The sequence below is a fragment of the Notamacropus eugenii genome, chromosome 4 (genome assembly GCF_028372415.1).
Source record: "Notamacropus eugenii isolate mMacEug1 chromosome 4, mMacEug1.pri_v2, whole genome shotgun sequence".
In the NCBI taxonomy this organism is placed as follows: Eukaryota; Metazoa; Chordata; class Mammalia; order Diprotodontia; family Macropodidae; genus Notamacropus; species Notamacropus eugenii.
In genome coordinates, this window is record NC_092875.1 from 24,934,024 (window position 1) to 24,946,465 (window position 12,442).

Consider the following 12,442-nt stretch of genomic DNA (forward strand, 5'->3'; position numbering starts at 1 on the left):
TTGCATGTTGTTTCCCTCGTTAGACTGTAATGTTTTTGAAGGTAGGGGCTGTCTTTTTGTTTCTCCAGAGAGCTTAACATGGTACCTGGCCCACAGTAGGCACTTAATAAATGTTGATTAATGGAGTCAGATATGAATTCTTTGGGTTCCACATGCATGTTCATTTCTCTTGTAATAAACCTGGCCTTCATACAAAACTCATGAGGTTATGATTGCCTGTTGACACAGGAGAAGCTGAGTTCAAATCCAGCTTCAAACTTCTGTTAGTTGTGTGACCTTGGGCAAGTCACTTAACTTCTGACTGTCTCAATTTCCTCCTCTGTAAAAATGATAATAATAACAACACCTACCTCCCCAAATTGTTAGGATTGAATGAGATAATATTTGTAAAGAGCTTTATGAACATTAAGGTGTCTAGAGCTGATTCCAAGTAACTGTGTAATAGAGACAGGGAGCCCAAAAACATAGAAACAAATTGTTCCTGTGGCCCTTACCACAGGAATCTTACTCTTACTATGACATTAGTCAAGCCATGTCACTCTTCTGGACCTCAGTTTCCTTATCTGTAAAACAAAGGAGCTGAACCAGATGCCCTGTGAGGTTCACCATAATCTTGAATCCTATGAACAAGGGATCCCTGAGACAGGTGAGTGTAGGATTTAAGGCCTGTGAATTTTTCCAGTGCAACGGAGGAGAACAGCAGTGTCCTGAGGCCCCCACAAATGTGGCTGACTGTACAGGTATCATAGGAATTTTGCCTGGCTGCTCTCTAAGGGTAATGGGGTGCCCAGACAAGCCCTGGCTGTTTTCATAGGCTTCCTGGCCCCTAGAGCACTTCCTCCTCCTGGTACCTGTAAGATCATGAGACCTAGAGCTGGAAGAAGTTGGAGGCCATCCAACCCATATTAGGAAACTGAGTCTCAAAGAGAGGAAATTATAGGTGTATGCCCATGGTCATTGGTTTGTTCTTGTCTCTGGCCTCACCCTCCGCTTCAGCTCACAGCTTCCAGCCATCAAGTTCCAAAGTGACATTCAGGTAAACTGGGGGAAACCTTCCTCTTTGAGCCAAGCTGAGATCGGACACTTGTGGTAGAGCCTGGATTTTATATTCTGACTCTAAGGATCTCATCTTGGCCCCTTCTCTTTGTTTCAGGTGGAGAGGGGTGTGGTGAAAGTGGCTTCTGGGCAATGCCTTCCCCCAAGGTTCCCTGAGGATCCTGAGGCTTTTTTCCCCTGGATGGGATGTGTGGGTGCTTGGACAATTTCAAAGTTTGCCTTGTTCTACTGGGGATTTAAGGGGCCAAGGTCCAGGCCCCAGAGGCTCTGAGTCATCTGAAACAATGCCCTTAAGCAAAAAAGGCTGAGAGTCAGAAAAGGATGGGGAAAGGGGATGGTGGGTATTTCATGTGTATACTTCATGTATGTAATTTTCTTCTCCAGAATTACTGACATTTACTTTGCTATTAATTTAAAGAATTTTACTCTGAATTTCAGAAACACCAAATAAAATGGGCACCTTCATATACATAATAGAACAGAAAGGGAGGATTGTATCGGAAACTGCAGGTTTCAATGTGCAGTTTGCTTTCATTTTATTTTTTTGTATTTAATTCTGGACTAAAGGCAGTGGGGCCTAGGGAGTAGTGTTTATCCTTGGAGCCAGAAAAACCTGAGTAAGTGCTGTGGGACCCTGAACAAGTCACGTAAACTTTGGTGTACTCTCCATGACAGAGATGCCTCCTGGCTTGAGGGCAAAGGGGGTTCCCTCTGTATTGAAATCCCCAGGTCTAGTTCCATCCCTGTCCCTATCACTGTTGGCGTATTCATGGGTACACGTATACATATGGTAGATACATGTGGTAGGTATGTAGCAGGATCCACCAATGCTGATTGCACGTGTAATTTTTTTTTTTAAACAAGCCTAGCCTGGACCTCGGCTTAAGTACTTCCCAGAAGGACCAGTCAAGGCCAGCAGAAAGAGCTGGCAGAGACGAGAACAAACACTGCTGCCTTATCACCGTGGGACAGCTATAAGAAGGCAGGCCCCATGGCAGCCTGGTCTTTACTTTTGTTCACCTTCCCTGAGAACAGAATGCATCTTCTCCTCCTGGCCGTCTTCTTGGCAGGTAAGGCATTGCATGAGCTCCCCTGGGTGCCCTGGGGATGGGTCTGAAGCTAGGGTGGCTAAAGAGCAAGACAGACAGACACAGCAGTCAACCCTCAAGGGAAGTGCACAGGATTGGGAGATAAGGGGCCTCTTGGCACTGGTTTGAGGCAAATTAGCCCCAGTTTCTTCACCTTCACAGGCTTGGATCTGAAAGAGACATATTTGACAGATGGGAAATTGAGGGCTAGAGAGGCCATGCAGGCAGAAAGTGGCAGCTCTGGTTTGTGAACCCAGTCCTCTGATCCAGATGGACTAGACTGTCTCACAGGGCCCTTCCTGCTCCTAATGGTCCTAGTGACATCGGCAAATAAAGGCTCATTTACCATGGATAAATCACCTCCCCTATCTGTGTGGATTTCTGAATCATCGCCTGTAAAATCACAGACCCAATGACCTCGAGGTTCCCTTCTAGTTCTAAATCTGAGGCAGTTTTACACTGAGAACAGGGACTAGCCTTAGTTCTAAATTGGAGGCAGGCAGTGTGGAGGCCCTAGTGACTGCAGTGCTGGACACTGGACAAGAAGAGCTGAATTGGAATCCTGCCTTATAAGTTTCCATGCTGTGTGATCCTGGGCAAGTCAGTAAAGATCTCGACCTTTCTCAGTTTCCTCATCTGTAAAACAGGAATGACAGTAATAGCTTCTACTTCATGGAGTTGTTGTGAGGATCATCTAATATTCATAAAGTGTTTTACAAAACTTAAGTATTATATAATTCCTCCTCCTCCTCCTCCTCCTTCGACCTGAGTTCAAACCCTACCTCACACTATGAACTACCTATGAACTATGTGACCCCAGGAAAGTCCTGTAATCTCTCAGACTTTCAATGTCCTCTTCTATCCTTTTTTTATTCTTTTTTTAAAAAAATACGTATTTTTCCCCAATTACATATAAAAAGTCTTCAGCATTCATTTTTTAAATTTTGAGTTCCACATTGTACACAGTAACAGCAACATTGCATGATGACCAACAGTGATCCTAGACAACTAAATAGTAATTGTTTCTCTTTTACCCAGGAACCCTGAGGGTCTTCTCTTCTCAGTTGTTTTTTATTTTATTTTATTTTATTAAAGGTACCATTCCTTGAGCAACTACTTAAAGAAGCCTATTCGTTGAATGGGTGTATCTCACTCAAAGTAAGAATGCTATAAGACCTCAGCCTGAAAGGGCCAGGGTCTCATCCTGGGCCATCTCCAGCCATTCTGATGAATATCAGGTCACTGGACCCAGATGGCTCAGGAGAAGAAAGTGAGGCTGGTGACTTTGCACAGCCCTCCCTCACACAAATCAAAGTCAACTGTAAGTCATGTCACCATCTTGATGTCATGGTCCTCTTGGAGAACAAAGGACAGACACCACAAAGACAACTCCAAAAGACTCATGATAGAAAATGCTATCTATGTCCACAGAAAGAACTATGGAGCAGACTATTTTCTCTCTTTTTTTTCTTTCTAGTTTTCCCTTTTGTTCGATTCTCCTTTCACAACATAACTAATGTGGAAATGTTTAATATGATTGTACATGTATAGCCAATTGTATGCTGTCTTGGGGAAGGGAGAGGGGGGAAAATTTAGAACTTAAAATGTTATAAAAGTGAATGTTGAAACTAAAAATTAATTAATAAAGAAAAATGTGAGCTCCAAATTCCCCGTTTCCCCATGTCCTTCATTGAGAAGGCAAGCAATTTGATATAGGTTCTACATGTGTAGTCATGCAAGACACATTTCCATATAGTCGTGTTGTAAAAGAAAACATCGACCAAAACAACAAAACAAACAAACCCCCCAAACAAAGAGAGTAACACAAAAAAAGCCTGCTTTGATCTGCATTCAGACTCCATGGTTCTTTCTCTGGCGGCGGATACATTCTTCATCATGAGTGCTTTGAGATCATCTGAGATCAATTCATTTTCCAGAAGAGCTGAGTCATTCCCAGCTGATCATCTTACAATACTGCTATTACTTTGTACAACATCGTTGTCCTCTGCTGTAACGTGGATATTCACAGTTGCAATACCAGCCTCACAGGGGATTGTGAGGAAAGTCCTAAAACCATTGTAAACTTAGGGGTGTGGGAGGAGCTGTTGGTTTGCTTCTATGTAATTAAATAATTTCGAGGCAGTTGTTCAGCATGGTGAGTATCTAGCTGGCCTGAGTCAAGACAACCTAGGTGTGAGACGTCCCAGCTGTGCGACCCTTGGTTAAATCACTTAAACTCATGGTACCTCAGGCAGCTCAGTTAATATGAGGAATACTTGAGCAGGTCAGTCAATTAATAGGTTCTATGCTAAGGGTGGGAGAGATAAAAGAAGCAAAACAGCCTGCCCTCCAGGAGCTCGTGGTCAAACAACCAGCAAACAAATATAAAAAGACTGTATTAACAGGATCAGTGGAAAATAATTAAGCAGGAAGGCACTGGATTTAAGAGGGGCTGGAAAAGCCTTCCAGGAAAGGGAATTTTAATTGGGACTTAAAGGAAAATAGGGGGAGATGAGGAAAAAGAGGGCTCCAGGCATGAGGAACAGACAGTGAAAATGCCCAGAGCCAGGACGTGGAGGGTCTAGTTCTCAGAAGAGCCTGGAGGCCGATGTCACTGGGTGGAAGAGTTGGTGCACGGAGTGAGGTTGGAAGGAGGGGGCTGGGTTCAGAAGGACCTTAAACGCCAAACAAAGCATTTTGTATTTGATAGTGGAGGTTGATAGGGAATTCCTGCCTTTTGTTAAGTAGGGGCATGATATGATTAGATCTTCACTTTAGGAAAATCCCTTCCTTGGCTGCATGGAGGCAGGATTGGAGTGGGGAGAGACTTGAGGCAGACAGACTCACCAAAAACTACTACAGTGGTCCAGGTGGGAGGTGATGAGCCACTGCAAAGTCAGAGAAGAAAAGGAGGTGTACTTGGGAGATATTGCAAAAGTCTTGGCAACAGCTTGAATGTGAGGGGAGGTGGAGAGAGATAATGAGGAATCCAAGATGACTCCTAGGTGGGGAGCCTGGGGGATGAGGAGAATGGTGGTATCTTTAAGCATAAGTAAGTTTGGGGACAGCTAGGTGGCTCAGTGAATACAACACCGACCCTAGAGTCAGGAGTTCAAATACAGCCTCAGTCACTTGACACCTATCAGCTGTGTGAACTTGGGCAATTCAACCCCAATTGCCTTCCCTTCCCCCTTCCCCCTTCCCCCAAAAAACCCCCACAACCATAAGTAAGCTTTTTGGCAGGGGGAGATTTAGAAGGAAATCATTAGCATTTACTATGTGCCAGGTGCTGCGTTAACTGTTTTACAGTTATCATCTCAATTGATCCTCCCAACAAGCCGAGGTGGAGGTGATTTTATTATTGCCATTTCACAGATGAAGAAACTGAGGCAAATAGCAAGTCACTTGACTTGCCCAGGAACATGAATCCAGTCAGTATCTAAGGCCACACTGAAAGTCAGATCTTCCTGATTCTAGACCCAGCACTCTATCTACTGTGTACCTAGCCGAGAATGAGCTGGGGTTTTCTTGGACATGTTTGCTTTAAGATGTTTACTGGACATCCAGTTCACGATGTGTTAAAGGCATTTGGAGATTGGAGGTTGGAAATGAGCAGAGACTTTGTGGCATGACCAGGTAGAGTTATCAGCATAGAGATGATAATTAAATCCATGGGAGCTTATGAGAACACCAAGTGAAGTAACGTAGAGGGAGAAGAGAAGAGAGCCAGGGAGAGAGCCTTTGTGAGGTATCTGTGATCAGGGGTTGCGATCTGGAGGAGAATCCAGCAAAGGAGGCAGAGAAGGAGTGGTGAGAGGAGAAAAAGAACTGGGAGAGAAAACCTAGACAGAAGGGAGTAGCCAGGAGGAGAGAGTGTTAAGTCAGTGTCAAAGGCAGCAGAGACTCAGAGGTCCAGGAGAGTGAGGATGGAGTAGGTACCAATGGGCATTAATGGAGGGGCGATAAACTCACAAGTCAGGACCACAAAGGAGAGGCATGACTTGGATTATATTGTACGTCTGGGCTTCCAAGGACGCTGACCTCTGATGCCTCTTTCTAGAATAGAGGAAACCTTGGGTTTCTTAAAGAATGAAGCTCCTGGGGGACAAGGACTGCTTGCTTCCTTTTTGGTTTTGTCTTCCAGCACTTAGCACACGATATCTGGCATATGTTGTTCAAACCTTCAGTTAAACCAGACTCTTAAAGACCCCAGGACCATAGCACCCCAATACTGTCTATGGGGATTTCTCAGCAAAGATGACAGAACAGTTTGCCATTTCCTTCTCCAGTGAATTAAAGCAAACAAAGGCTAAATGATTTGTCCAGGGTCACACAGCTAGTAAGTGTCTGAAGCAGAATTTGAACTCAGGTCTTCCTGACTCCAGGTCCCGTTCTCTATCCACTGCACCACCTAGCTGTCCCCAACAATCATTTTTTAAAATTTTGTATGCTATAAATTTCTGCCAGAGTAATTTTCCTTAAATGTAGATCTGACCTATGATTCCCCTACTTAATCAAATCCTGTGGCTTCTGATGTATTTCCTCTAGAATAAAGCAAATTCCTCTGTTTGGATTCTAAAGCCCTTCACAACATGGCCCTAATCTGTCTTTTTATCATCACCAGACATCACTCCTCCCCGTATTCTCTGATGCAGCCAAACTGGTCTCACACTTGACACCTAAATTAATATTCCCAGCAAATGCTGATGTAGAAATTTTAAATAAAAAATTAACAAGGAAACTATGGCAACATATTGCAAACATTCTCCATGATGACCAGGCTGGATTTATACCTGGAATGCAGAGCTGATTCAGTACTAGGAAACTATAAAGGTGATTGACCATACAGATAAGAAAGTTAACAAAAATCATAACTATGTCAATAAATGCCGAAAAGGCTTCTGACAAGATACAACACCCATTCCTGTTAAAAACACCAAAAAGTATAGGAAAAAACAAAGTTTTCCTTAAAATAAGTTGTATCTAAACCAATCTAAATAAGTTGTATCTAAAACCAAAAGCCAGCATTATCTGTAGTATTTCTAGAAATGCTAGCTATTAAAATAAGAAAAGGAAATTGAAGGAATGAAAAAACAAAATTATTGCTTTTACAGAGAATACAATAGTTAATTTAGAGAACCCTAGAGAACTGACTAAACTAATTGAAACTTGAAGAAGAAATCTGAGCTATCGATAGCCATATGAAAAAATGCTCTCACTCACTAAAGAGGAGAAAAAAACAAATTAAAGTAACTCTTGAGGTTCTATCTCATAGCTTGCTGATTAGCAAAGTTGACACAAAAGGAAAATTACAAATGCTGGAGGAGCTGTGGGAAAACAGGTACATTAACAAACTGCTGGTGGAACTGTAAACAGGTCCAGCCACTTTGGAGGATGACTGGAATTCTGCTTGAAAAACTATTAAACTGTGTATCCCTGTTGACCTAGCTACTAGGCATATACCCTATAGATATTAAAGAAGGAGAAAAAGGGCCCATATATGCAAAAAACTCTTGACACAACGACCAACCACAATCCCAAAGACCTCAGGATGAAACAGGTCACCCAATTCCAGACAGAAAGCTGATGGACTCAGAAGAGACTGAGCCTTGTGTAAATACGTACATACACATATATTTTATGGACATGACTGATATGGGAATTTGTTTTGTTCAACTATACATATTTGTAAAGGATTTTTTTTTCTAACTTTTTCTGTAGGAGGAAGGAAGTGTGGGAAGGAGAGAATATGGAATTGAAAATAAAGTTGAATTTTAAAAATAATGTTGGAAAAGTAGATAGGAGTTATAGTGTGGTAGCTAGGTGGCATAGTGGATAGTGTATCAGGCATGGAATCAGGAAGACTCATTTTCCTGATTTCAAATCTGTCCTTGGACACTTACTAGCTGTATGGCCCTGGGCAAGTCACTTTACTCTGTCTGCCTCACTTTCCTCATGAACTAGAGAAAGAAATGGCAAACCACCTCAGTATCTCTGCCAAGAAAACCCCAAATGAGGTCATGAAGAGGCAGATGCTAATCAACAACAATGTTGTGGTGGTCTTTAAAGGTCCAGCTGAGGATTTTTCTTTTATCCTAGAGGCAACAGGATGCCACTGAAGGTTGGTTTTTGAGTCCAGAAGTGTTATGGTATGATGAGTCATACTGGTGGTCAGAATTGGGATGCTCCTCACTTTAGATCTAGTACGTTTTTCAGTGCAGCAAACAGCACCTCCAACTGTGGGACCATGGGCCAGTCCCAATTTAGTGAAACCCAATGACCCCTTGTCAGTATTATTTTTTTTAATGCACAAAATAAAATATACAGGATTTCAAAGGAAACCAATTCTGTTGAAATAGTTATTAATTTTTGTTTGTTTTTTTTTCACAAACATGTTTATAGATAGGGAGTTCTAAGCCCCTTTATAACTAGTTGCTGTGATGATGCTTCAGCTGTAAATCTCATGATCCTATGAACTGAGTCCATGACCTTGGTCTCAATCCCTAGCAAGCTAACCACCCACAGGATCTTATGCCTCTATTTCTCCCTCTTCAGTGGGCACTACTGTTGATGGTGCCACTACCCGAGCACTATGGCACTTTCGAAGTATGATCAAGTGTGTCATTCCGGACAGTGAACCCATAAAAGACTACAACAATTATGGTTGCTTCTGTGGCCTGGGTGGGAGCGGAACCCCTGTGGATGAACTTGACCAGTGAGTAACCATGGGAAGAAAAAGAGGATGGATGTGCTGCAGGTCTCAGCCCTTGGAGCCAAGTTAGTTCTGTAAACAGTTAGTGTCACAGGCTGAACTAATCTGACCTTGGGTCCCTCCCAGCTCTAAGATTTTGTACTTTTTTTTTAATGCCTACTCAGGCAGAGTGGTGGGCTTGGAGTCAGGTAGACCTATGTTCAAATCCCTTCTCAGACACTTACTGGCTGTGTGACCCTGGGCAAGTCACTTAAGCCTGTCTCAGTCTCAGTTTCCTCATATATAAAATCAAGAGAATAGTAGGCCCAATCCAGCTAAATTCTGAGAGGCTCATCACCACTCATGGCCACTAGGAGAAGAGTAGGCTGATCAACCAATCACCCAGTTGATGAGCCTTCAAGGAGTTTTCTTTGAATCCAAGAGAGAATTGACCCTCACCTGCTAGCTCGCCATCTGTGGTCCTCCCCACTCCAGCCCCCAAGGGTTGCCATCTTCCCAATCTGTTTTTCTTTGTCCTAAATTCTGTAAGGATGATGGCTACCTGGTTGGCCTGCTGGAGAGCCAGAGCCCTGGATGAGCAAAGGGAGGAAGGCACAAGGTCTCAGCTTCTAGCCGAAGAGGAAATAGAGAAAGAATCTGAGTGGGGTGGGGGGCAGCTAAGTCTGGAGAAATTGCCTTTCCAGGCTTCTGGGGTCTTCAAAGCTGGGGCAAGGGCCTGGGAAAAGTGGCCACCTGTGTTGTGGCATGCCTGGGCACCTTCAACTCACACCTGCAGCTCCTGGCTTGGCACTGATTGTGATCTTTCCCTCAGGTGCTGCCAGGTGCATGACCGGTGCTATTCACAAGCCAAGAAACATGATAGCTGCAAGTTCCTTGTGGACAACCCCTACACCAAGGATTATTCCTACAGCTGCTCTAACAAAGTGATCACCTGCAGCAGTAGGTGTACCCCAGGCCTCACCTTACCTGAGGGCCTGTAGGCTTCAGTCTCCCAAACTGAGAGGGTGGGATTTGGTGTCCTCCTAGGCCTCTCCCAGATGTGACATCCCCTGTTCTAAGGCCCTCCCAGCCCTGATATTCCCTATCCTAAGGCCCCTTCCAGCCCTGACTTTCACTGTTCTAAGTCCCCTTCTAGCTCTGACATTCTATGATAACAAATAGATTTCTTAAGGCCAGGATGTTCCTAGTGCACAGGGCATGGGGGTACATCTGACGGGTAGCTCAGACCTCTTTCCATCTTTCCTTCTCCAGGCGACAATAATGACTGTGAGGCCTTCATCTGCAACTGTGACCGAAATGCTGCCAACTGCTTTTCCAAGGCACCATACAACCCACAACACAAGGACTTGGACAGCAAGAAATACTGTTCTACCAAAAAGAAATAACAGGCTCCTCGCTCTCTCAGCCCCACCAGGGGCAGCTGCCTTCCTCTGGGCCTGCACGTGTTTGCTTCCATTAAAGCATCTTCTTGAAAGGTTCCCTGTGCTCTCTCTTTTTCTTTCTTCCTCTTGGGGACTCAGACTCACAGGAATTGTGCTCAGAGAGGCTTTGTTACTGCCGGGTCTTCTGTAAATCTTGACATCTCGAGGGAGGCAGAGTTGGAAAGATGCTTAACACGGAAATTGCCCAGTGGGATAGAGTCTGAGGAGGGGACCATTCTAGTCTTGGGTTTTCCAACTAGGAAAAGTGTGACCTTGGAAGAGTGAGTTGGATGAATGAATGAATGAGAAGACATTCACTATCAGGCTCAATTCTGAGTTCCACATGTTAGAAAGAACAATTGATAACTCACGATGACTCATAACTATGATACCCAAGGGTCTCACGTCTCTTCAATCCTTCCGTGCATCCTGGTTGAAAACCTGAAAGCTGGTCCTCTGATTCCTCTGTCTCACTGGCCTCACCCCCTTCCAATTAATTGTCAATTTTAGATCTATAACATCTCTCAAATCAGGCTCCATCACCCTCTCTCTGGCCCTGATCACCTCTAGCATCAAAGCCTTCTAACCAGTCTCCTTGCCTCCAGTCTCCTTCTGTCTTAGAATCTCAATTCTGCTGATTCTGTCACTCTGTTGTCCAAAAACATCACCTTGGCATTCAAAATCCATAGCAAAATGGCTCTGATTTACCTTTTGGGTTCACTTGATGCTTCCCTTTCTGAACTCTAGGCTTCTTTGCTCCATGACTTTACTCAAGTAGCATTTGTCAAGTGACTGTGTCAGTCACAGAGCTAAGTTCTGGGGTTACAAAGAAAAGCAAAAGACAGTCCTTGTTCTCCAGCTGTGCACACTCCAATGCAAGAGACAACATGCAAACAAGCTATTTATTGGGCAGCCTTAAGGGAGTGACCTCAACTCTGGACCTCAGTCAGTTCTGGCATCTGTCACATTCTTCAGAAGGAAGGAGTTGGACTACTAGATGTCTTCAGAGGCCCCTTCCAGCTCTGAAAAGATGCTCAAATGATCAGCTCCATCACTTGAACCTTTTATTAGTGACCAGACATCGTGGTAGGTGCTGGAGGTACAAAGGCAACAATAAAATAATTACTTCCCTCAAGGGGTTTTTAGTTTGAGAACAACATGGGCTCATGTAACTAGATACAAAACTATACACCAAATTCACTCAAGATAATTTGCAGTGTGGCAAAGTGGAGAGGCCTGAGTTGCTGTGGGGTAATCAGGAAAGATTTCATATAAGAAATAGCCCTGAAACTGAGCTTTGGAGGTGGCTAGAAATTCTAAGAAACAGGGGTGACAAGTATACCAAGTAGAGGGGATAAATGGTCCATACAAAGGCATGGAAAGGGGAAACAGAATTTCATGTGTTGGGAAATGTAGTGAAACCAGTTTGGCTGGACCCAAAGTGTAATGTGATTTTTTAAAAAATTTTTTAAATTTTCAGTCCTAAATTCTCTCCCTCCCTCCACTCCCTCTACTACCCATTGAGAAGGCAAGAAATATATACATATATATATCATCATATATATGAAGTCACAGAAAATATTTCTACTCATCGTTATGACTTCATATCTGGCCTCAGACACTTCCTAGCCCTGGGAAAGTGCGACCCCAGGCAAGTCATTTATCCCTGTTTGCCTCAATTTCCTCATTTATAAAATAAGCCAGAGAGGGAAATGGTAAACCACTTCAGCAACTCTGCCAAGAAACCCCAACTGCTCCAAAAGATTCACAATGGAAAATGTTGTCCACATCCAGAAAAAGAACTTGGGAGTCTGAATGAAGATGGAAGCATTCTATTTGCTCTCCTTTTGTTTTGTCATTTTGTTTCTTCTTTCCCATGGTTTCTCCTATTAGTTCTAATTCTTCTTTACATCATGAATAATGTGAAAATACATTTAATATGAGTGTATAAATAGAGCCTATATCATATTGCACACTGTCTTGGGGAGGGAGGAGAAAAAGGAAGGAGAGAAAATTTAAAAACTCAAAATCTTATGTAAATGAATGTTGAAAACTAAAACTAAATTGTTAAAAAAGATAAAAGAAAGAAGGAAGAAAGAAAGATAAAGGAAGAAAGAGAAAGAAAGAAAGAAAGAAAGAAAGAAAGAAAGAAAGAAAGAAAGAAG

At 43.2% G+C, this 12,442-nt stretch overlaps 1 protein-coding gene across 1 annotated transcript; it reads left to right on the plus strand.

Moving 5' to 3' along the window:
* The first annotated feature begins 1,947 nt into the window (after window positions 1–1,947).
* PLA2G1B (phospholipase A2 group IB) lies at window positions 1,948–10,334 on the plus strand. Its single transcript, XM_072600274.1, has 4 exons — window positions 1,948–2,126; window positions 8,700–8,859; window positions 9,668–9,795; window positions 10,108–10,334. Exons 1-4 carry the CDS (start codon window positions 2,048–2,050, stop codon window positions 10,239–10,241), a joined length of 501 nt encoding a protein of 166 aa, XP_072456375.1. The 5' UTR covers window positions 1,948–2,047; the 3' UTR covers window positions 10,242–10,334.
* The last annotated feature ends 2,108 nt before the right edge of the window (window positions 10,335–12,442 follow it).

What these genes read in the sequence shown, in the direction of transcription:
- PLA2G1B (XM_072600274.1), top strand. Translation starts at nt 2,048, where the DNA reads ATGGCAGCCTGGTCTTTACTTTTGTTCACCTTCCCTGAGAACAGAATG. An exon ending in CCTGGCCGTCTTCTTGGCAG is followed by an intron (nt 2,127 to 8,699) that starts GTAAGGCATTGC and finishes CTCCCTCTTCAG; the next exon opens with TGGGCACTACTGTTGATGGT. An exon ending in CAAAGTGATCACCTGCAGCA is followed by an intron (nt 9,796 to 10,107) that starts GTAGGTGTACCC and finishes TTCCTTCTCCAG; the next exon opens with GCGACAATAATGACTGTGAG.